This window comes from Hippoglossus stenolepis, chromosome 19, assembly GCF_022539355.2.
Source record: "Hippoglossus stenolepis isolate QCI-W04-F060 chromosome 19, HSTE1.2, whole genome shotgun sequence".
Lineage (NCBI taxonomy): Eukaryota > Metazoa > Chordata > Actinopteri > Pleuronectiformes > Pleuronectidae > Hippoglossus > Hippoglossus stenolepis.
Genome location: NC_061501.1, coordinates 10880145 through 10905664, shown reverse-complemented (window position 1 = coordinate 10905664; position 25520 = coordinate 10880145). Strand labels below are relative to the sequence as shown.

The window sequence follows — 25520 nt, the reverse complement described above, 5'->3', positions numbered from 1 at the left end:
CAAATTGTCTGGCAGCCAACCCAGTTCCCCTTTTCAGTGAAGTGTATCCATTCATCTACATAAGAGGCTGTCATGAGCCGTGTTTTGACTTGCCAGCTCCATCCCCACCAGGCTGCGATCGTCCCAGACCAGCTCACACACGCTGTCCCCGAGCAGGAGGATGGCGTCACAGAGCAGCCCCAGAACACGATGGAACACATGCGAACCCTCTGAGAAAGAAGAGAGAAAGGGAGTGTGGGGGTTTGACAAGATCAAATAATTGCTGATAGGGTAGCATCAATGAAGGGAAACGGATGAGTGGATATTTGCAATATCTCAAACAAAAAAAGGGGGAGTAACAGACAGTGATCATTGATTTGTATATTTTAGAAAAATCTGCTCCCTTCCCCTGTTATTAAAACAACTACAAAGACTCCTACCTGTCTTAAGAAGCGGTATAGCATGCTCCATGATGGAAACCGTGAACTGGGCCAGAGTGAGCTGCTGTAACTGCAGCTCCAGGACATCTTCCGCCCCCAGGTCAGGAAGCTCCAGATGGGCCGTATCTGCAGGTGACTGGGCCGTCTGCCTGGGGGCCTGGGTTGCAGCTCCACCCCTGTTCGAGCTGCCACTGGGTGAATCACAGACAGGAGAGGAGAAGGAGACAACTGTAAATTCCTGATCTGGGCTTGGACCGCTCAAATACAGGGAATGACGTATGAGCCGTATAGGGATGGATCTTAAAAAAAACAAAAAAAAACGAATATGCCATCACGGGAATCAGAAGTGATTTTTCAACACCGCAGACCAGCCGCTAGAGGGCTCCTGGTGTTATTCATATTCATAAAGACGGAATTAAATCCTCCACAGCCTTCCTCACGTTGTTTTATCTTCATGTGCGGGTTGCTGGTGTCACTCGCAATTTTGTCATTATCAAAGCCACACAAAAAACCCTACTGCGCACAAGTTTTCAAAAAGTATAAGACTCTCTTGTGATATGTAAGGTCTGATGAACAGCATTGAATACAATAGTGAAGCACACCAAATAAACCTTTTCTCTGCAAAAAGAAGGAGATATACAGATCTAAAATAATATCACTTACAACTCAGAAGCCAAACTGAGCCCTCACTCAACATGATTACTAATGACTTACAGAGAGACAGATGCAGTTTATTTTCATCATTTCATTTTTTACAGATATACACACACACACACACACACACACACACACACACACACACACACACACACACACACACACCTGTTGGAAGCTACATCCCCATCTTGGCCATCTCCCCTGGCTCTTTGGCCCGTGCGTCCCACCACAGAGGGTCGGGGAGAGCACTCTCCCCCTGGGGAGGAGGCATTGGAACGCTGGGTCCCCCGCACCTCCTGGGAGTAGGAGAAGGAGGAATTCTGGGACACTGGATCTAACAGCCACACAACAGAGCAAAAGGTACATAACTGAACGATTAATGCAGCGAGGAAAATGAAATGATGATGATGTTAACATATGGATACAATTCAATTCAAATCTATTTTAATTTCTTACATCATCTTTAATAGGAAAATGTAGCTGATAAATTAAATATTTAGTATTTTGAACATGTTTATACCTGAAAAATGTAAAACAACTGAACTGGATTGAAAATGATTTCAACAATTGTCTTAAGTGCAACTGGGTGATTGTGGCTTCATAAGTATGTGCAGGAATAAAATAAGCATGCAAAAGTATTTATTACTACTGTAATCCTCTGCTATCAGCATTAAAAAATACCTGTTAAAAGACCTACAAATCTGACATATAACTCCTACTGCATGCTACCTTGCTTTGTAGAGTAGAAGCTTGGATCTTGATGAAAGCGCAGTCTCCTCCTTAGCCCTGCACAAAGCTGCCGCAGGCAGGAGACAGCCTGCAAGTGGAGGTAGCTCGGCTCACCTTTACCAGCACCCCCCCTCAATAGGGAAAGAAGGTTCTGAAAACACAGGATAGTAGAGGTGATATAATACTGTGAGTCAGGAATAAAACCAGTAATATCCACTTAGGATATTGCTGGAATTGGGTAAATATTCTTTCTCATTTAGAAAAAGAAAATCAGAGCCGAAGCTGAGACAATCAATGTAAAAAAAACTGTGTATAAACAGGAGCTTAACTCGAACAGTGATGGAAAAGTCGTAATAAAGTTCACTCAATAAAAAGGGCAGGAGGAATTGAATTATTGAAGCAGCAATTTGTTCCAAGTTCAGATTTCCTGCCCTCTGTTGCTAATGATGTCACGTCTCTAAATACAAGTCTTTTAATTTAGCTTAATGGCTCTAGTAACTCAAAGCAGGGGCAAGTAAAGCCATGAGAGGAAAAGTACTTTCCCCTAATGATTTGTTTTTGACTGCTGGGTGACAGTATGCTAATACTGGCCTGAGATCAATGTAGTATAATGCAATGCTCAATTAACACAATAATAATGTTTACAGCGGTTCATCGGGGCAACATGATATCGCCTGAAGACTCAGATGTTGCTGACACAAAAATTGTAAATACATGTGAAACCACTTTTTATAAAGATGGGGAGAGAGCAGATCTGTTGAATGGGTCTGTGTATTAGATTAGTTCAGTTACACTAACTGCACACAAGCACACTGACCTTCTAATCTACAAGACAGAGCTTTTAAAATTCCTCCAAAGTCAAAATAACAGTTAGAACGCCTCCATTTCTATAGAATCTCTGATTTCTAAGAAGACCTTACGAGGATAGAAGCAAAACCTTCCACCGAGGACTTTCACACCATGCATGAGGTACATCAGGACCAAACTCTTATCCTCACAGCAATCTTGTGCCTGCTCAAGCAAACTAAACCTCCAGAGGCCTCCTCAACCTCCTGCAGGATCAGGGACACTGAATTATAAATTGGTGTTTTGTTCAAGGGCGCTATTTGACAGGTTATTATGTTGACAATGGCCAGAGTGACCATCCCATAAATCCATTATGAGGTGGTCACGCTAGCCCCTCAAAACAATACACTACATCTAATTGATGTGAAGGATTGGGAATAACAGTTGAAACTGTTGAAAATCAGGGGGAAAAATAGACAAACCCTGGAAATATTCAATGACGTCTTTTATTTTGTCTCTGGGGAAACCCACGTTGAACAAGTGTGTAGTTTTGGGGTCCACAACAAGCTGTATTTTTAAGTAAAGACAGTTCAAATTTTCCATCAAGTAAAAGGGATTTGTTTTGAACACTGTCAGAATTTCAACGTAGAAATATACGGCCGGCACTGATGGTTATAATCAGCATCACCTCCCTCGCTCTAAAAACAGTATTATTTCTTTGTGTCATGGATTCCACAAGATATTAGAAGAAATCCTTTGAGACTCTGGTCCATGTTGACATGATTGCATAACGTAGGCTTCACACCATTAATGCATCCATTAAAAGATGTCAAATCATGGCAATAAAGGGATCCGCATGATCAGCAACAATACCTAGACATGCTGTGGCATTCAAAGAGTGATTCATTGGTACTAAGGAGCCCAAAGAGTGTCAGGGGGAAAAAAATCCCTATACCATTACACCACCAGCAGCCTGGACACAAGGCAGGTTGGTTCCGTGGATTCCTGCTGCTCACTCTTCACCATCTGCAGCCTCAACAGAAATCCAGACTTATCAAACCAGTTTCCAGTCCTCATCTGTCCAGTTTTGTCCACTGCCACCTCAGATTTCTGTTAATGGCTGACAGTAGTGGAACAGCTGAAGAAGACCATCCGCCTCAAGTTTTGACGTGTTCCTTCTGAGATGCCGTTCTGCTGACCAGTATTAAAGAGAGGTTATCTGAGTTACCACAGCATTTCTGTCAGCACCAACCAGCATGGCCATTCTTCACTGATGTCCCTCATCAACAAGGTGTCTCTGCCTTCAGAACTGGATGTTTTTTGATTATCGCCCTATTATAAATAAACACTCAAGACTCTAATGTGGGAAATTTAGGAGGGATCAACAGTTTTAGAAAAACTCAAACCAGCCTGTCAGGTACCATTAATCACGCTCTGCCCATCACCCAACATTAACTGAAGCTCCTGACCTGTGTCTGCTTGATCTTGTTCACTGCTGCTATTTGATAATTACATGAATATGCAGGTGTAGAGTCGTCTCTAGTAAGTGCAGTGTTCCTGAACATGATAAAAATGGCTGTCATTTTGACATGACCTGTTATAGCGTGACATCAAACCTGTGAAAGCTGATAAAAGGAACCGCAACCATTATAGCACAATGTTAATGGTCCTACTCCATTTAAATTTTGCTTTTCTTGCCTGCTGACAACTCAAAGCCCTTTACAATGTGGGTATTATTCACCCATTCATTCATACACATTCATACATTAATGACACAGTATCAGGAGCAGTAAAGAGTTCATTGTCTTGCTCAGGGACATTTGGACAGACTCTGGAGGTGCCAGGGATTTAACCAGGAACCTTCTGATCACTAAACGACCGCTCAACCTGAACATACCTAAAAACCTAAAACTCTGTCTGCTACAGTTTTAGGCTTGTTCTTTACATACCATAAATATATCAGTATAGATACATCTCTTTGTTTTTCACACAGAACATGGCAGTGTGACGGTACCTTTACAATACTTGGCCTCTGCAGGAAGATCTCTGGAGGAAAGTCCTGCATAATGACATCGCACAGAAGATCGCATGTGGTTCGCACCAAGTTTGGGTTGTTGCTCCTTAGGGAACTGTTTAAATATAATTAAATCAGGTAATCTTCCATTAATCATCGTTAGGCATATATTATAATTTTTTTGATATTGACATGTATTGTCTCTCACCTCTCATTGGATGAAAGTATGTGTCTGTCTGTGTTTGTCAAAGTCAGCCATGGAAACACAGAAAACTTCAGACATCTCACAGACTCGTGCACTGAAAACCAAAATTAAGATTTTAGGGGGGAAATATGATACTTTGCCTTTGGGGAAAAAATAAGAAGTAAACTTGAAGATTAAACCAAGCACATTAAAAATCTTGAGATGTTTTCAAAAATACTGGCACCTGGGATCTTGTGAGGTGGAACTTCTGTACGAGCTGGCATACTCTTGTGGAAATAGCCCATTTTAGGAAAATCTTCAGGTGGAACAACAGTCGGAGCTAAAGAGGAGACATCCGATTTGATTAAAAAGACTTTCATAACTTGCAAACATTTGATGAATAAGTAAAAGTACACTCTACATCCCACCTTCCTCCAACATAGGATTATGAACATTTATTAATATGCAGAAGTCAGACTCGAACCACAAACAAATATTTGGCTCAACTTGTAACACCTGTCAGAGCTGCATCACGTGGTCCATGCGAGTAGACCATTGTTCTGCTGTGGAGAAGCTCAGGCAGCTGGAACAGCTGGTCCAGGGTTCCACTGATGACAGCTCGCAGTCTGGGCTCCACGTTAGGAGACAGCTGAGTGAGGAAGTCCACCGCCCCGACGTCTCTCAGCATCTGGGCTGCACTCGGATGCTGGGGAGCCAAATGAAAAAGTAAATAGTCATGAAATGGAAAATATATTGTTCACAGTAATGTAAAGTGAAGCACTATCGCAGCCATTAGGACGTGTGTTTGCACCGAAATGACACTGGGCAGACCTTGTTGCGTTTATGGCCCTGATCATTTGTCTTACACAGACCACCCATACCTGATGGACCTTGTCCATCCCTACACCCCTTCCCGTGCCCTGCGCTCTTCGTCTTCTCTCTGTCTCGAATGTAAACTCAGCACTTTGGGTTCCCACAGCCTACAACTGGAGCACTCTGCCACCCCACATGCACCGGACTCTACTGGACTGTTCAAATCACAACTCAACATACATCTGCTTAGATCAGCCTACCATAGATAAAACCTATCTATTCTTCACTAATCCGATTTTAACCTTATGCTTTACTTTTAGTCCCTCTTGTGTTCATGTATTCATGTACTGTAAATATTCGTTTTAATTAATCTTGTGTTACATACAGTATGTTTTATTGACAGCCATTTTTATGTCTCCTATAAATCTGTTTTTAATGTTTGGTTTTCCTGAGATTGTGCAGGTGTTTATTCACGATATATTGTAAGGTGTCCTTGGGTGTCTGGAAAGGCAAAGTAAAATAAAATGCCTATTATTATTATTATTATTATTATTATTATTATTATTATTATTATATTTTCCTGGGCTACACATTTATAGCATCAGCTGTTGAATATGCTGTCCTGTCAGAATTATATCGAAATAAGATAAGACAAATAAGAAATAGTAATGCCACATTAATTATTATAGTTATGGATATTATATAAACTAATATTCATATATTTTGGCCATATCACATAGTTGTCCACCTTTGACAGGGTGGTGAGCAGCTCCAGGACCTGCTCTTGCATCGGCACCTCGGGGAAATTAAACCACTCCAGCAGATACACGAACAGCATCTTCTCCTGGACGATGTCGCAGACGGAGATCAGGGAGTGGTCCAGCTTGGAGATGATGCTCTTCAGCGCCCGAACGCGTATCTCCACCAGCGAGTGAGCTGCGGTTTGTAGAAACACACCGTTAGGATGGCAGGACACACACACTGAGGCAGCTTCAGCAAACTTTTGTTGTTAATTAGCCGGTTAGCATTTAAGGTGAAAGTGCAAGGAAATTAGCTAACGTTAGCGTCGATTGGCTCTACACACAAAGCAAAAACAGCTAGCTAACAGTTCACATTAAAACGATATGAGGGGAGGTGCTGCTGTGAGCTAACATGCAACACCTTTTGTTGATAAGTTCAGGTGAAGTTAGCACCCTGGTGCACAGCTAATGAACTTAGCAGCAAAGTTAGCCTACCTATTTTCTTAATGAGGGGCGATAGCTCCATGTCCAGTGTGTGTTTAGTTTCCCCTGTGGTTAAAACAAAGCTTCAGCTACTCTCGAGGATTGTCAGGTGTCATGTCAACACCGTCTGTGCCCGGGTTTGTTTTCAACGACCGCGCCAACGTCACTGCACTTCCTGTTCGCGAGCGGGCTGCGTTCAAGAGCCGCGTCTGTGCTGCAGAGACAGTGACTCTTAAACTGGATTGTATTTATAAAGTGAGACATTCGTGGATATCTACAATTATTAGATTTATAAACAGGGCAGCACCTTTAATAAATATCTGCACTGATTATATTTGTGGACAAGTTTTCATGTACTTCTGTAATTGTTATATTTCTAAACAGTTCAGAACTTTGTATATGCATTTGTAATTATTATTGGATTTCAAAACGGAGCTGAACTTTTTAATTTATACCTTCACTGATTATATTTTCAAACAGTGCAGACATTTTCATAGATAAATTTAGATATAAACAGTGCAGAACTTCTCACAAAGATTTCACTGGTTATATTTATAAACAGTGCAACATCTTTCATGTATTTCTGCAATGATTATATTTATAAACAGTGCAGTAATACAGTGTAGAAATACTCTACATTTCCCAAACACAAAGCTAAGTAGCAGTTACCGAAACCACCCAGAAGGCATATGACGACATAAGATCTTTAATTCCTTTGAGACTCTGGTCCATGTTGACATGATTGCATTACGTAGGCTTCGTACCATTAATGCATCCATTAAAAGATGGAAAATCATGGCGATAAAGGGATCCACATGATCAGTGTATTTACTTTATTTTAATTTGTTAACATTTTATTTTCTAATTCATTTGTTTCTTAATGTGACTTTTTTTTGCCATTGTCTTGTGACTATGGTGGTTTTTATGTTGCCTCACTTTTTCTATAAAATCTTTTAAATTGACCTATGTACATTTTGAAACTTTTGATAATAAAAGTGATTGATAACCCGAACCCTAAATCACAATTGATCCAATTATACCCTCAGAAAATCCTATCTCACGATATCCTTTCCTTTCAGCACGACTTATGAAAGTGTGCCACATGAGAGCGGAACACAACTCTCATCTGATCTTCTGAAACACTGTGTAAACACGCTAAAGCGATTTCTCTGGCCGGGATCATCCGTGTTTCAAAGCGTGTTTCAAAATCAATGGCGGCTTTTGCAATGCTGACACGTTGAGTGAAGTTTTGACTGCGAGCCACATTATCCTGTCATTAAAGTAATCTTATCAAACATTGATATTCTCAAAAAAATCGGATTTGATGTGCATCGCCCCTTAACAAATGCAGGCATAATTTATTTTTATACTCTGTGTGTAAATTAATCTAACTCCACGCGATCTCACACTCGAGATGTGATGTGGATATGATCAGCCGACAGGGTGATAATTAACTAACTTAGCGAATGATAATTTGATATGACAATTATATGATCACACGGCTTTTGAGAATTCTGGGGGGATTTCAGCCCATAATTAATTTGGCCGTGGACGGTATGTTCTTTGTCACCTCGGTTCTTTAAGAGTTAAAAGGGAAACAAAAATTCATGCCTGACTGTTTTAGGGACATTTTGTACCAACATATTCCATCGGTTTCTCTTTAAGTGACTTCAAATGTAGACACAGCTTTTTTCTCACAGTCTTTGACGACATCACTTATACATCACTTTGTTGTAGAGCTTCATATATCTCATTTAATGCAAAGCAAGCCACATATCCCTATGTTTTTCTATAGCTTTACCATTACACTAAATTGAAAATCGTTACACACACACACACACCTTCAGCTTTGTGTGATGTGCAGTGTTTGAAAACCTTTGCATCTCGACCAGAATTTTAAATACGGTTTTGTGGGTTGGAACAAAGGTTTTCTGCACAACACAAGTCATATTGATGGACCTGCCAAAGGCGCCATTGACCTGTGGAGGTTAAAAAATGTTTCCCTCTTCCCCCGGCCTCTCATAGAGTCTATAGGACTGAGTTTATATGAATGTTTTTTGACATTCTACAGATGTACAAGAGCACAGAGTGAGAGCTCCGACATCCAAACAACTGAGGAGGCCTTTTTCTACCTGAAGCAAAAACACAAACAGAAACACTAATTCAGACTAGGAGTTCTCTATACCTGTTGAGTCTTATAATCATTTATTGGACAGCCACTGCAGGGATTCATTTGTTAGAGTCAGATGCCGACAAGAAGCTAAATGTCACTTTAAATAAATTAAAATGCAGGGTAAGGTTTATGTCATTTAGCTCTGTACATTTCTAAATCAGGGAAATGCTTTTCCCATAACTGTCAGATGTGTTTGTTGCTGAGGCTGAGGAGGTAGAGCGGGTCATCCACTTTTTAGAAGGTCGGTTTCCCTCATTCAGTGACACTGAATCCCAAATTGGCATAAGTGTTTGAGTGATGTGAAATAGACTTTTTGAACGTGTGGGAATGGTTGAATGACACTTTGAGTGGTCATCAAGAATAGAAAAGTGCTATATAAATATATACAATTTACCACTCCCTTCATTCATTACATTGTAACTCTGAGCTACTTTATGTAAATGCACATTGAGCTCAAAGGGGTTTTGTACTTTCATCTGTTAATAAATACTGCTTCAGGATCTTCAACAATGTAAATCACATGAGTCAATCAGTTATTTAACAGTCTGAATTACTCATATGTCAGAAACCACCTGAGGCTGTTCATGAATGTATTTCTGATCCCTGAGTGGAAATCATTCCAATTTAAATAATGTAAATCCAGATTCACCCTCGAAGCTTCTCAGTCTCTGGACTCACAGCTACATTTTGAGTCTTTGTCACGTAACGTGGACAGAGGTCATGGAGCACTAAACTACTTATGCACATTTCATTTTTGGAGAAATTTGAAGGGAGCCAGAGGTTTTTACGCATTAGTTGAAAACTTGGAGCACAATCACAAAGACTGTTGCAAAATAACTTAGGTGGGGAGGGCCATCACACCTTATATTTCACATTTCAAAGAATATCAACATTTTCCTTGTACCCATAGTGATTATTTCAAAACATGTACTGAGTTGGTGGAACTTCCCCTTCCCCTTTTCTAACCGCTTCCTCTTATATTTCTCAAGCTCTTTCATGGGATTTTAAAAGTGAATGTAAATAGAATTAATCCATGTCTCACCAAATGTTTAACAAGAGCTGCTGCAAAAACACCGGTTGTTGCCCTTATGACTATTGATGCATGAAGCAAGGTCAAATCAGCGAATTAATCTTGTCACTCGTGTTATTGCCCAAAATTCAAGTCCGCATATGGCAACAAACTGCAAGGAGGTACAAGCAGAATTAATAACGTGAAATCAAGGGTGACGTTATGACAAACTCCAAGAACTGGAGCAAGCACAGACAAGTTATTCTTTATTTTAACCAGACAGCAGTTTGGACTGAGTTCAAGTCTGTATCGCTGAGTCATTACATTGTATGTGTACACAGCTGGTGTAACGAATGCATCTTTAAAGACCTCTTAGCTAAGCAGGAGGGGAGGAAATGACACCAAGGGCTGATTTAGCCGTTGGTCACTTCATTTTCAAACAACGCAAAAAAGGAAATCTGCTGAAACTGAGAGGAAGAAAAGAAGGAGGCACAGGTGCGGACGCCGTCCCTGCCGCAAACGCTCAGACCGCATTTTCGATGCGAACCCTTAATTGTTATTCCACAGTCACTGCCGAAACAAAAGCCCAAGTGGTCCCAGTGGCCCCGTCACTGTTTGACACGCCTGCTGTACCCGTCTTCCGCTCTGCTGAAAGTGTTGAGGATATGAGGGTGGGCACCGAGGGGCCCCCCCCAGACAAAACGTCGGCAACAGATTGGAGTCAGAAGACTGAGTCGAGCTGAGGCGAGCGCGGACATATTGTGCAAATAATTTATGGCTGATGCAGCATTCATTTGAAATTAAGATGAAACGCGGTGAGCCTCCCCTCATGTAGAGGTATCTCATTAAACAGGGGGGCCCGCTCCGTGGCTGCAAACCACCCCTTTACTTGAGATTCAGTATTTTGAGTTGTGTGTTTACATAAACTCAAATTCTATCACAGTGATGATTTTTTGAGAGACAGAGATGCTCCAGAGGCGTTTAGAGGTTGTGATCTGTGGTCACGCAGATCCTCAATTCCTGTCAGACTTATTAGAGGAAGATTTCCTTTATGTCCTCCTATTAAAAACGATTTGATCTGTTTATCCTGTCATAATAAAAGAGACTGGGTTGTGCCCTCAGCTGAATGTTTACTTGTTCTTACTGTGCGGCAACAAATGTCAGACCAAACTTTGTTTGTCGGGTCTAATTTAGATGGTAGAGAAATTTCATCCACTGCTCTCCGATGTCCTCGCCGCTGTATCTAAGTGCTGCCACCCAACCCCCTCCTGCTTCTTTTTTTTTCCTCCACCATGCAGCCCTTCCCTCCTGTGCCAACGCATCAAGTGAAAGCAGCCTGATCAACCCTAATAGGGCTCGGTAATTAGAGTCTTTGCATAGAGCCTGTCTGCACGCAGCTGCCCTAAGCAGGTTGGGAGAGGACTGCCATACACTTGACAGTGTGGAAAAAACAATGTAATGTTCGGTGTACGGGCCAAATTAGCCCGGCAGTGGTAAACACATTCTACTTTAAAACAATACTGACACTAATTAGGCGACCAATGTATCATTTCAGAGTTCAAGTTTTAGTTGCTGCATCAAATACTTGAAAATACTTGGAGAGCTAACTTGATGTTTCTGGAATACAAATGAGAAAGAGCTTATTCCTGCATAAAGGCTAAGGAACCAGCATTAAAGGGAAAATAAAGTGTAGTACTTGATATTTCAAAGGTAAAGTACTGTACAGCAAGAAAACAAGCGTAAAATAAACTACTTTTTTTACATTTTTGTTATTACCTATAAACCTGCAGGGGTAAAAAAAATTGATTTGTTTTAATTTCTGCTTTACATGCTGCATACAAAGCTTGTCATCTAAATCAACCACTATACAGCAGGTTGAATGCAACAAGCAGATTATTTGATCTATATTAGAAGTTTCAAGCTATTTGGTTACGTTGCACTATGAGAAACGATTGAGTCACAACAGATTGGGTCAAAGACTGGACGGCATATTTGTGGTTTAGGAGAATTAAGAAAAGAATTGCTCTTTATCAGAAATGCCACCTGTGTCACACTTAATCTTCCCATACAGCCTCCTTATGAAAAGGCCAGATTATTTGGATTGTGCATTTTTAAATGCTCTCTGAGGGAGTGCAGCAGTATGTATATGCATAATAATATAGTCATTTGTAGAAATAGTCAATATTTGAGTCAATAGTCAATGTTTCAAAGAAAGCTAGATTTTGTATCTGCTTTTGTGAGTGAGCTGAATAGACTTTGTCCTATTCTAAGTTGTGCAGTTGATAATATCCAGTCAATTTTCTTTTCCAGTATTGTGCTGCTACATATTCATTTCCACTTCTAACACAACACTTCTTTGAATGTTGATGGGATATTGTTCAAAGTGGTGTCATCATGTGTAATGTAGCACGCTCTATACGTACAGTATAGTTAATGTAGAGCATATAGGTTGCCAAAGATACATCTTTACAATTGTTTTTATCAAAACAAAATAAAGCATGTATATGGCTGTATTTAGGACATGTCTGTATGTACACAGAGACATGTATATGTATGCAGCTGGCAGTAGATTAGAAAGATCAATACAGTCTTTGTGTTAGCCATTGTCATATGTCTTGTTTATGTCATTAGTTTTCACAGAGGATGTTTGGTTTTTGCAACACATTGCTCAATGTGTGGGACCGAGAGCTGCCCAGTATGACCACATCTTTCTACTTTGAGTAACTGAGTGAGCAGCCCCGTTACTGAGTGAGCAGCCCCGTTATATATATATATATATACACAGTATATGAATGGTGGCTATTTATGGAGGTGTTAGTGGTGCTGTCCTTTTTGCTGAGCTTTATGTGAATACAAATTATTTCTCTAACCTTCTCTAAGAGAAGAAATGTTTTTTCTAACTAGGGCTAACAATATCAGCAATATATTAATTATCGCCATATAATTTGCATCAATAGCAATACAACAAAAGTCTAACATATATATATTGATTTATTGCTTATGTATTGTGCCAGCACAGCGGTATCACATATAATTTATCTACCTCAGATTCAGGAGCAAAAATCTTTCTTTAAATTTAAAACAAATAACAATGTGACATTTATCATGATAATTGTCAATATCGACCAATATGAAAATATTACTAATTATTAATAGTACTCATATTGTCTTATTTGCAGAACAGACTATTTGCAATATTATTATTTTATTTGTGAAATAATTTACAGATTAGGTGAAGTGTATTGAATTATTATTATTTCTTTGTGTTGTTGTTATTATTATTATTGTTACTGTTATCGTTATTGTTATCGTTCTTCTTCCTCTTCCTCTTCTTCCTCTTATCATTATGATTTGTATTGTTATGATAGACATGCTTTCTCCTGTGTGTGGATGTGAAAGTTGCTGTGGCTGCTCTGAGGCTGATTCGCTGCCTCCGAATCTGCTCCCACAATTCAACAGGCAACAAAGGAAGAAAGGAAGAGGCCACAGAGCTACCAGGTGTTAGCCGAGCCCAGGCTCCGAGATGACACCTTATCGTGTCGTTGTGCTCGACACGTTCAGGAAAACCTCTGGATCGGGACAGACGAGCAGCTGGATGCTTCCCTTCGAGCGCAGGAGCTGAGTAGAGCAAAGGTAACGCCAATGTTTTCGGTAGCACAACGCTAACAAAGCTAGCCTGAGGTGGTAAGCTAACATTAGCCAACAATCGTCAAGTAGCGACGCTTTTAGTGAACGTGCTGCCCAGGACAGATGCCAACACCCCGGGGTTATTTCCCTCAAACTCTACAATACAACGACTACACAATGTGCACTGTGTGTAGGGTTTTAAATGCACCATGTAAGGGGATATGCTAACAATCTAAATGGCTGTTAGCCGCTTCGTGTTAGCATACAAGCAAGCCCACCACTGTTAAATGGGCTGGCTGAAGTGGATACGCGTGTTTCGTGGCTCGTTGTCGTAACAGCTCGTTTTTATTAAATTAGAAAGTGATCGGAGCTTGTAGTTGTATTGTGTTGTTTTTTTAAAGGCGCATGCTAGCAGACAGTAGCCAAGCTAGAGGCATGCTGTTGTGTCAGTGGGCCTCGTCAGGTCAGGACAACCCTGGCTAACGTTGGTGTAATTGTGTCAACCCCGGTTGTTTTGAAGTGGTGATACAGATGCTTACAACGCGTTTTCCTCTCGTGTAAGAAATCCCACGTTAATCAGACTCGTGGACGTTTTCAAACGAGCTGTCCTTTCCCCCCCCCCACAGCATCACATGAAAGGTGGTGGAAGTGGAACTTGACCCATCCAACTGAGTCACCATTTTCCTGCACATAATGGTGAGTAATCACATTGCAGCTGTCTTGATTATCAAGCAGCTTTATTCAAGTGTCTCCACAGACTGTTTCGGTCTTGTTTGCCCGGAGCTGAGTCTATTTGACAGATGTAAATGCAGTGACTGACATTTATTTAAATCAAACCACGACTTAAAGTCAGTGTGGTCAGAGAGTCTTTGGACAGCAGCCTAGGAAATGGCTTATTTACTGAAATAATCACAGTGATGCACATGTGCTTGCTTTCAGCCGATCGGCAAGTGGTTGTATTTCCATTGACAGAGCTGTGTAGGAGCTGTAGCCTTTTATATTCAAGAGGAGTTGTAAACAATGAGGCATGGAAGTGATCCTGAACACCCATCTGTAACGATCAAGGAGCTCTAAGGGCTGAGTAGTGACAGTAGCACAGAGCATCACCAGGGAATAGCCAAGCAGATGTTGATGTCTAAGCCACAACAAGTCTATGGTTACTAAGGATGTGCAACCAGATAATAAACAAAGATTTTTACTCATGATTATGTAAGTTGGTCACTTTATTAGGTCCACCTAGGGGCCATGATCGCATGGATTACATTGATGTAAAGACGGTCAGATTAAAATTTGAACGTATTCATTGAAAATCTTTTCCTTTTTAATCAGTTGCACTGCATAGAGTTAAGAGCTGAAATGATAAGTTGATCACCAGACAGAATATCCAGCTATTTTAATAAACTATTAATTGTGTTAGTGATTTTTCAGGCTAAAATGTTCATATCTACTCTTCTCAGGTGTGAGGACTTGATTTTTTAAAACTTAGGTATATTGATAGGGTGATGGTCAATGGAGTGTCGGAAGGCTTTGGCACTGTTGGTCAGAGAAAACGACATTTTATAACAATATGTTGAGCTTTAGGGGAATTATTGTAGTAATAATAAGTTTGTTTTCATTTTCTGCTTGTCGCACATTTTACAGACCAACTGAGTAATTGTCTAATTACGAAACAATTTTCATTATTATTGAAAAATGAAAGTAATCAGCAGTTGCCACCCTGACTGAGATAATACAACAAAACTAGTTGCTGTTGAAATACCCGGAGACTGCTTTAATTGTGTTTAACATGCTGTGTTAAATCTTTTCAGTGTCCTCTGATTTTGCATAGTGTTAATGGTCATGAGTCACAATGTGTACAATCCAGCCTTTTTCCCTGAAGTGAGTGTTTTATGACTGAACTTAAAATCTAATCTTGTGTGTTGTTGTTCTTTATTCTGCAGGGTTCCATGGTTCCATTGTATGCATGACTTGTTATGTGTGGCCTGATGGGAGGACACTGTGGATAGTACTTTCATCGGGATACCAGCAGAGCCATCCCATGCCGCCACATTGGAGGGCCTGTCAGAATGAAGAAGATAAGCCTTAAGACCATCCGCAAGTCCCTCAGCATTAAGGGCAAAGAGGAGGGTGACTTTGTCATGCTCCAGCAGCCCTCGGTGACTCCAGAGTTTTCGAAGGAAGAGTCACTATTTGGGGGCTGCTACACCAAAGACCCTGCTGGCTGCGACCTTGGTTTAGAGGAGGACAAGGGGGGTCAGAATAAGGGTCGCTCAAAGAGTGAGAGCCTGATGGGATCACTGAAGAGGAGGCTGTCTGCCAAGCAGAAGGCGAAAGTGAAAGGTGGCTCCTCTGCTATAGGCTCAGTGGATGATGATGACACATTCTCATCCTCCTCTGTGCCGATCAGCTTCACCGAGGGGAAAGCCCAGAGACCCCTTAGATCTGCATCCTTACGAAGTCACCATTATAGCCCCTCACCGTGGCCTCTGCGATCAGTCAACTCTGATGATTCCTGTATTAAGATGGAGGTAAAAGTTAAAGCCATGGTTCACTCACCCAGCCCCAGTCCCAGCTTAAATGGTGTCCGGAAAGAATTTCATGATTTCCAGATGGAAGGGCTCTTTCAGGATCAAGCAGAATCCTTAAAACATCTCCAGCAGCCTCAAAACGGTGAGCTGCATCTAAATATTGATGAAAATGATGTGCCTGTGGTGCTGGGGTTGACTCCCCAGGACTACATCCAGTACACAATGCCTTTAGATGAGGGAATGTACCCGGAAGGGTCCCACTCTTTCTGCCTGGACAGCTCCTCTCCTATGGAGGTGGTGGCTGAAGCAGACAATGGGTCCCTCCACACAGACCAGGGACAAGAGGAACATGAACTGGTGTGTGAAATGCCTCCGGATCTCTTCATGGAAACCTCAGTTAATAGTCTTCTCATCGGTTCCGCTGGTGTAATGCTCCAAAGCTCCAGAGTAGAGGTCCCGCCTCCCCTCTCTCCACTCCTGCCACCCATGATAAGTAATGGACATATCCCTAGGACTTTTTCTGGGTTCAGTTCTTCAGACCGCCAGGTAGCTGAGAGAGTAAGACATCACCTCAACTTTGACCCACATTCAGCTCCTGGGGTCAGTCGGGTATATGAATCAGTCCAGAGTAGCGGGCCAATGGTCGTTACCAGCCTGACGGAGGAGCTGAAGAAGCTGGCAAGGCAGGGCTGGTACTGGGGCCCCATCACACGCTGGGAGGCAGAGGAAAAGCTAGTCAACTTGGCTGATGGCTCATTCCTAGTTCGAGACAGCTCAGATGACAGGTACCTGCTCAGCCTAAGTTTCAGGTCCCAGGGCAAAACCCTCCACACCCGCATCGAACACTCCAACGGGCGCTTCAGCTTCTACGAGCAGCCCGACGTTGAGGGACACACGTCCATTGTCGACTTAATCGAACACTCTATCAGAGACTCAGAGACTGGAGCCTTTTGCTATTCCAGGTCTCGCTTACCAGGGTCTGCAACCTACCCAGTCAGACTAACCAACCCAGTATCTCGGTTTATGCAAGTGCGCTCCCTGCAGTACCTTTGTCGCTTTGTCATTAGACAATACACAAGAATAGACCTAATCCAGAAACTGCCCTTACCTAACAAGATGAAAGATTATCTGCAGGAGAAGCACTACTGAGGACACACACACAGGACAGTGGTAGCAATTTGCACTTTTGTGTTCAGTTAAGAGATTTAAACAAGGTTTACAGACAACCACAGTTTTGAGAAGATTGGTTCCGATGGCTCTTGATTTGTGTCCAGGTGACTGTTTAGTCCTCCATTCCACTGTTCTGGGGTTTCTTCTCTGGTTGTAGGAGGCTACTTCCAGAAACATAGGCCAGCACATAATCTATCGCAAACATTTACTAGAGGTTTACAGCCAAGTTACCATAGTTGCATACATTAAATGTAGACATTAGGCATGCATTGTGATGTACCGTTAAGTGTAACATCCAGTTGGGAAAGTAGAGTGGATTTTCAGAAGTTTGCCACCTGCATATATGTTTGGCCAGTGAGGAGAAATAAGATTCCACCATCAATTTGAAAAAATCATCGAATTTCGTCCACTACATGATACATTTCAGAGATGGTTTCAAGGATGGAATAGTGTTGCTACAGTGAAAAGTTTTAATCAAATGTTAGGCTCTCTGCAGACTGACTGAGTTTGTTCGTCTTTTGCATCTTATTGTTTCTTGGCTTATACAACATTACCATGTTTATCAGCATGACCTGAACATCACCCTGCATTCACAATATGCAGTTAAAAGTTCAAATTGCAACAAATGATAATGGCCAACTTAAAAAAACAAACTTTATTTTGCCCCAAATTTCATTCATCCCATTGTCAGACTTTAATGAATTTAAGCCAACCACTTTTCCAGTGGATGCATTTTCTTTGTGAAGTATTAAAAGACTCTGTCATGGCAAGTTACACCAGACATATTACAAATACATCAATTTGGAAAGTGTAAAATCCCTGTCAGTCACATTGGTTCACTGGGTCCACAACATTAACATTTTGATGCAAAACATGTCCAAGTTATGTTAGTTTGTCAGAGTAGCTTTGAATTGTATGGCTGCATGTAGCCATTATATAATGTGCAAGCCTAAAGGTACTAATGATGCTGGATTTTCATGTTGTGCTGTTTGTAGAAACGGCATCGATTTGATGTGTAGAAGTTTTCAAAGTATGTTAATGTTAAAAAGTTCAATCTTTCTGCATTAGGAATGTTACAAAAACCGCACAGCAGCTCAGGCTCAACAACGTTGTCACTGTGTGTAATGCTCGTATCTGCATGTAGTAAAGGCTTTAAGACTCTCAATCAAGGGCACAGTAGAGTTACTCTCAATGAGTAGAGATGTCACAGTACGAGGGTGGAACATATCGGCCGTGTTGTTTTAGTGCTACACCTCGTAACAGGCTGTTCAATGCACAATTGCATTAACCTAAGACGGTTTATATGTAAAGAAAATTGCCCCCTCGATTACGCCACAACTGAAAACAGATTTGCAGTCAGTGGAGCTGAATCTGCTTGTTGGGATGACTGTATCTTGGTCTCTTAATGGCAGCAATGAGCTGAACCCAGATCACAGAAATTTCAAAAAAAACGGTGCAAAACGAATTTGGGAAAGTAAGGGTTCGGTCCTCCTCACAGACTGGGAGTAACGGTAGTTCCATCACGGCTGCATGGCGTCATTAGTGTCATATGGGTTTCAAGGACATTGGGATAAAAAGCAGTTTTTGCCATTGCTTGTTCACGTCGTCCACTGTCGCCACCGAGCTGCATTACCCCACAGATTGTCTCGCTTCTAGGCTGTTACTGTGCCAGAGTAAAGGGAAGAGCACACAGGTTGCTACGCAAGTGCTTTATATGGATACTTTGACAGGGAATTGTTTTTTCACAATATGAATGAGCATCTTTTTTGACATCAGTGTCCTTAAAAGTATTTGGAAAATGGTCTCTCGGACAACATAGGTAGGTTGTTAGCGCATAGTTCTAGTTTTAGTTAGTCCGAGGAAGTCACCATGATTCTAGCACAGCAGAAATTAAAATAGGAACTTTGAAGGGTGTTGCATGTTTAAAGACTTAGCATTTTAACGCTTTGAGTTGTATAGGAATGAAGGATCTAGGATGTGTTTGGCTGTGTTACAGGATGTTTTTTGTTTTTTTTCTCTGTCACAAACATTGGCTGGACATTCTGTGTACAAGAAATGCAGTTTTCTTTTCAGTGAGTTATTTTTTTTGACATTTGCCATCTGGGGGATGGGGGCTGTACAAAAGGAATGTACGCTTTGTTTGAGGTATCCATTTTATATGCCTGCAAACCAGTTTCAGAAAGCATGAGAATCATGAAAAAAAAACTACATTGACACATTTTTTGCACTTGAAAATCCCCCACGACACACTTGGATCCTCTCCTGCCAAGAGTTGTCCTTCAGATGGCATCTTGAGAAAAAAGAAAGAGAAGAAACAAAGTCACACATTTGTCCTTATGTGTTCATATAAATGTTTAGATGAAGTCAAGATTGTTTTGTTTCTGTCATATCTGTGGGATATAAAGGGTAAAGGCACCAGCATCATATCTAAGCCTCTGCTAATTCTCATGGGCTGTCAGCGAATGGGATCACGGCAAGAATGTGGATGTAAACTTCATTTGACAACTTCTTTTGGATGCGTGTGTATGTGTTTGATTTGAAATGTGAAAGTAAAACGTTTTAGTCTTTTTTTTTTTTAATACAATGTTGTTTTAATTGTATTTCTGTTTTAATTTGCAATTGGTCATCGGAGTTTGACGAGCAGGAACCAGTTTCTTATGGCGTTGCTGCTGTGATTTTTTTTTTTTAATACTAGTAGTTTATTATTAAGCATTATTGCCTTCGATGTTTGATTCCAGAGGTCGATGCTTGTTGATAACAGCTGTCTAGCACTTAACAAGCTCCACGATTTTTGTTGTGCATGAAGGTAATTGTTTACAACGTTGTTTGGAAATGCCCCCTTTTCTTTTTTCTGTTTCTTTTGTTTTGTATTTTTAACCTTTTCTCACATGAACAGCTTGGTACAATTTGACAACTTTTTCTTTCATTTAAATGTGTCAGACACATTTGTGCTGCTGATGGATATGATTGCCTTTCTTGTATTTAACAGTTGGGAAACAGAATGTCACCGGTGTAGATGTATGTACACGTAATGACTCTGGTTATCATCTTGGGAGAGCAAAGCAGATTTGCAATTTGTTAACAACTGTAGTCAGTTAAAAGAGCATTAGTAGCGATTAGAAAAACCCTCTGTAGAATCACCAGTTCACTCCAGTTTACATTGGTTGTCAACTGTCAACTTTCCAAAGTAGATGGTCTTTTTGTATTTTTCTTTTGGAAAAAAATCAACAGTGATTTATTGCACATTTTGGATACAGTTCAAGAGTTTTTTGTATCTGCCAATTATAAATTATAAATAAAAAAAACTATATTCTACTTCTGTTGTTGTTTCAAACTCTTTACGCTCTCACATCGCTCACGTCCGGCTCATCGCTGCACACGGAGGTTGATTCATACCATTGCCTGGTTAATGCACTTAACAATAGCCTGATCATGCTTGCATCTGTGTTAATAGATCAGATGATGGGGGTCTTAAGAAGATTCTACTCCGCAGTGAGTACAAATTGGCAGCTGATCCCAGAGCTCTGGTTGCCTAATTTATGGAGACAGTCTGGGGGAGGTCTTTAAACACAACTGAGCGAGGCAGAGACTCTGGGGACAGATTAGCGGCAGTGCTACCAACCTTGCTTTAACTTCACTTTAAGTCGACTCTGGAGAAACACTGAGTGAGTTCTTGTGTTGTAGAGGAGGAGGAGACGACGCGGGGGGTGGGGTAATGGTGTCGGGTGGTTTGGACTTGGATCTGCTGAAACATGGCCTGCATGATGATGAGGAGGTAGGCTTTGTTAACTGCTGTGTCTGACAGGCCTCTCTAGGCATCTGAGGTGAGGATACACAACTGTTTACTCTCTCTGCCCGATTCACCATGATTTATTCATAGCACACATTGGTGGTCGCATGTCATATAGAGATGCCTCCATCATAAAAGGGCTCATCTCTGCCTTCCTCTGTTATTTTTATTTATTTATTTGCAAACTATTTATATTCAGAGTTTAATGGGAAAGGTGTTACTTTGCTGGGAGGAGAGCGACTTGTCATGACGTGACACGGCGTCGTGGCTGTTCAGGATTTCTCTGCAAAGATATTCGCTCTGCTCACTTTCCAGCTCGTTTCCAGGGTGTTGCCTATACTCACTCAGGGTGCTTTATTTGAGTGTGGTTTTGGTTTTAAAGTGAAGCTGGAGCTTTAGGAAAAAAGCAATTTAATAGCTAATGTTTTGTTTGTTTGAACCATAAAAAAAGTCAAGGTTATCAGTTTAGTACTGTGCCTGGCAGAGAAACGCTCCAGAACCCCAGAAAACATACAAATGGACGTAGACTCTGGCTCCGGAAAGTGAAGCCAATGCAGAGGTGCCTGAAACCTATATGTTCTCTCAAATGACCAGCGGAGGGCAACTCCACTGTGGCTGGAAATAGAAGTCAGTTTCTATAGAACTAGACAGTTGACATTTACTATAGTTCACAAACCAATGGATGACGTCACGGTGAGTCCTAAACCACAACACTTTGGTTTTTGTATTGATTAAAATACGGAGGTTGTGTTACTTGGCGAGCTATAGAGGGGCGGGGATGTGGATTTTGTTTCCTTTGGCCAAGCATTTGAAAAAAGGAAAAAATGCTTTATTTGATTAATTTGCCATAAAGTGACATTTCAAGCACCATGCTCTTCCTCAGACTTTAAATCTTCTAAATCATCTTGAATACCCACAATCCATTTTGAGCAACTCCCATCATTTATTGCAAATTATTAGCAAGACAAAACAGTATAATATCCCAATAAATATATATGAAAATGTTCACATATACCACCAACCTAGGTTATTAATACATCATATAATCTCATATCATGTCACATTAATAGTTAATATTCCAACTATTAATGATTTAAAAGGTCCCCACGGCAAATAAATCCTTTAACGGGAGTTTCTAGGTTTTTGGATTTTCTCCCTTTTTTTTTTAAATATTCAGGAAAACCAGTAGGTTTTTAAAGCCAGAGCATTAAGAGTGGTGAATCAGAACTGAAAACAAAAGCTAAGCTGAAAACGCTCTGTAAAGATCCTGTAAAGCCTTCTTCACAGGCGGCATCTGGCCTGCTTTTTGCCTTTTGTCATTTTTTGGGGAATGATAGCAGGTTCCATTTTAGATTTTTGGTGGTGATATTACATTTGATGTCAGTTTGCACCATGAACATGTGCCTGTGAATTTCCAGTCAACGACAAGAAGACAGCGAACATGCTTATAGCGCGTGTCGAAACAAAAGGGCTCATTTGTGAGCAAATTTCTCCTCAGTGTGGCTCTTAGTTTGAAACTGTTTACTCTGGAGAATCCATCCATCACGTGTCCGCTGTCTCAGATTGATGATCCAGTCCCGCCATCTGGTGCGCCGCGTGGTGCTCCCATTTTTCACCTACAAACAGGGACGATGTTGACAGCTTGAATTAGCCAGCAAACATATATATCGCTTTAAATTGTCATGCCTGGGAAACACCAGTGGGTCTAGCTGGTAATGATAAAGCCGGGGTCACCTGCTGGCAACAGATGTCTTTCAGCCCAGAGTGAAAGGTTCAGCTCTATTAATGCTTGTGATCTCATGCCAGCAGTGCCAAACACCACTGAGACCCTCTTCTTCTCCATCCATCACACATTAGATGCCTCTAAACCCCAATTAGCCCTGTTAGAGAAGGGACTGCCTTCATCGTTACCAGGTCTCCACTGAAACAACAGCTCATCGCACTATTCATTGCGATCATTCTTCACAGTTTCCCAATGTTTTCTTGGAGAACACGATTATTCAGCTTGGTGGATTCCCACCACACGCCGTCATGGAAAATGCCTCCCGATCAAAAACGCCGTTCAGCCCGGTCCACTTCGAAAAGCAACATCTCCCCCACACCAAGCGACAATGGAATCCAGCGAACAAAGTGCTTCTGACTGTGAACACAGACGCACCAGCTTCAGTTTCCCTTCCCTGAGAAGAAGATTCTTCAGAGGTGAGCGACGCTAATGACCAGAAAATGGCAGATCCAGATGGCCCCAGCTCCAGGACGTCAGCAGAGAAGAATCTGGACAGTTTGATATTTGATTAACGATGTGTCAAGATAATTTTTCCTTTTGCAGTGATTAATATATGATTTTATTTTGACTCTAACACTATTCTTTGTGTTTTTAATTTGACAGCAGGAGGACGTTTCAATTAGCCACCTGAGCTTCCTAATATAATTACACATGACAGAGGCAAACATAAGCTCTGGATGATAATAATATACAGGAAGCATGTGTTTATGTATGTATGTATGCTTGTGCTTGGGCCGAGGGCATAGCTTCCAGTCGAGACTCAAGGCCAAGGGGAGTAATAATTATGTCATTAAATAGAGTGACATCTGGAACTTGGGGGCCATCGAGTAACACGGAGTACCCACCTCCTTCCCTCCTTTGCCCCCTGCGACAGTGACAATCCACCCTCATCCCCCAACAATCTGCCCATCGCTCACAGGGAAGCGAGGCGCATGAGGGTGTGGCGCGCCGGCGACGGGAGGAGGGGGGGAAACAGGTGGCGGCCATCAGGAAATGGATGGGGAATGTTTTGAATGGGAAACTTGCCTCCATTCCTCACGGAGTACCTGGGTGTCTGCCCTTCACGAGTGGTCCAAGAGGCACAGCGAGGACGGGAGAGATGAAACGAGAACAGGTGGTGGTTTGTCGTTTAGCGAGGAATGGAGTTCCCCCGCAGATCTGGCGAAGCAGTGTGGAGAATGCCGTCGCAGCAGGATCCCCAACCTACTGATCTCCACGGGGGTCGTGCATGTATCCGAAAAGCTCAACATGTCATCCTTTACAATTCTGGTTTGAGTTATTCTGGCAGCTCTAAATGGAAGATTTACCTTAGACAAAAAAAAAAGTGCCAGAGAAAATAAACAATGTGCATCTAATGACATACCTGACTCCAATCTGTTTTTGGTCAGGGGCCAGGCTGCCGTCATTTTGTACCATGATTGAACTGCAGTCGCACTCCCCACTCTCTGAACTGCCACTGTCCCACAATGCTCCCTCAAATGAGCTGTTGCATGACAATTAACAGCTCCCCCACTTCTGAGCGAGCATTACTCGGCATGGCCCCGCCCTCCCCACCCCGCACAGCCACATCCTGCTAATATTCCCCCCACATCTTTTCCTCTCACAGCCCTTATGTGCTGGCTACACAAGCTCCAGGCTCTTTGAACCTCTGGTGAAACGACGAGCCTCGCTCTCGCAGTCAGCCACACCTCTGGTACATGGCACCTGTCTGCCACACAGCTTATCACGGTGACGTGCTCCGTGACTTTAAAAGTGATTGCAGCGGGAACAAAGGCGTCCTGATTCTCCGACATGCTGCCATCCGTTCTTTACTTGATCACACGTACCGGACAACCACGCACGATTCGTCATTTCTCTTCCTAAATATGATATTTTCTCCATTAAAATGGGAATCCATCATTATTACCGTACGAGACAGTGAGGCTCATGGATTTCATCTCCCTCGTCACAGCTCCGAGGCAGCTGCATTCCAGCTAATCACTATGCTAATTGTGCTGCTTTACATCATCGGCGGATATTCATCAAAAGAAAAATAAATTCTTAAGAACCTTTGCAACTTTTCGGTGAGCCTAAAACACTATTATTACCTATTCATTAGAACATTCTCCGTTGATTTTGTGCTGACCTAAACTGTTGATAATGTATGTAAACATTTATATCCATTGTATACCCAGCATGTAAAAGTATAGCTTTATCCCTAATATCCTTATTTATTCTCATTTACACAGACCTCTCCTGACGATTTTGACGTTTCCTCACTTTAAACCTCGATTACATTATCTCTGTTGACATGCACAGCAACATTAGGCTCCATTAAAAGCCTCTTCTCGGGAAATAGTAAATCACTGAAATAGGTGAGGGATGGATCTGTTTGTGGCCGCCTGGGCTCCCTTATGACTTATCATCTGTTCAAATAAACAGAGAAAGATTTGAACAATTTTCCAAATGCTGTTGGTGCCGGCAGTGGAAATCTAAGTAAAACTGTTAAAAGAAAAGTTTAAGGGCCATATCTTAAACAGAAAGTGTTTTTGTTGGTTGTTATTTGTCTGTCCAGTGGTGGCTTTGTCTAGATAGCAAATGTCCAGCTGAGGCACAGACAGAAGTTCTAGAAACAA

At 41.6% G+C, this 25520-nt stretch overlaps 2 protein-coding genes across 3 annotated transcripts in view; one reads left to right on the top strand and one right to left on the bottom strand.

The window, feature by feature from the left end:
* The window catches only part of rttn (rotatin), a 33059-nt gene extending 26035 nt beyond the window's left edge, over positions 1-7024 (bottom strand). The window contains exons 1-10 of the mRNA XM_035142223.2: positions 6838-7024; positions 6351-6538; positions 5306-5495; positions 5034-5129; positions 4814-4904; positions 4606-4720; positions 1806-1956; positions 1242-1410; positions 420-610; positions 94-209 (exon numbers count right to left, since the gene is read on the bottom strand). Coding sequence (XP_034998114.1) covers positions 94-209; positions 420-610; positions 1242-1410; positions 1806-1956; positions 4606-4720; positions 4814-4904; positions 5034-5129; positions 5306-5495; positions 6351-6538; positions 6838-6868 — 1338 coding nt within the window. The 5' untranslated portion in view covers positions 6869-7024. The remainder of the gene's footprint in view (positions 1-93; positions 210-419; positions 611-1241; positions 1411-1805; positions 1957-4605; positions 4721-4813; positions 4905-5033; positions 5130-5305; positions 5496-6350; positions 6539-6837) is intronic.
* A 6385-nt stretch (positions 7025-13409) lies between these two features.
* Positions 13410-20647, top strand: LOC118098600 (suppressor of cytokine signaling 6). Of its 2 annotated transcripts, XM_035142598.2 has the most exons (3): positions 13410-13640; positions 14261-14330; positions 15575-20647. In XM_035142598.2, exon 3 carries the CDS (start codon positions 15701-15703, stop codon positions 17309-17311), a length of 1611 nt encoding a protein of 536 aa, XP_034998489.1. In that variant the 5' UTR covers positions 13410-13640; positions 14261-14330; positions 15575-15700; the 3' UTR covers positions 17312-20647. The 2 variants fall into 2 exon arrangements, with proteins under 2 accessions (XP_034998489.1, XP_034998490.1); XM_035142599.2 differs by lacking the exon at positions 14261-14330.
* The last annotated feature ends 4873 nt before the right edge of the window (positions 20648-25520 follow it).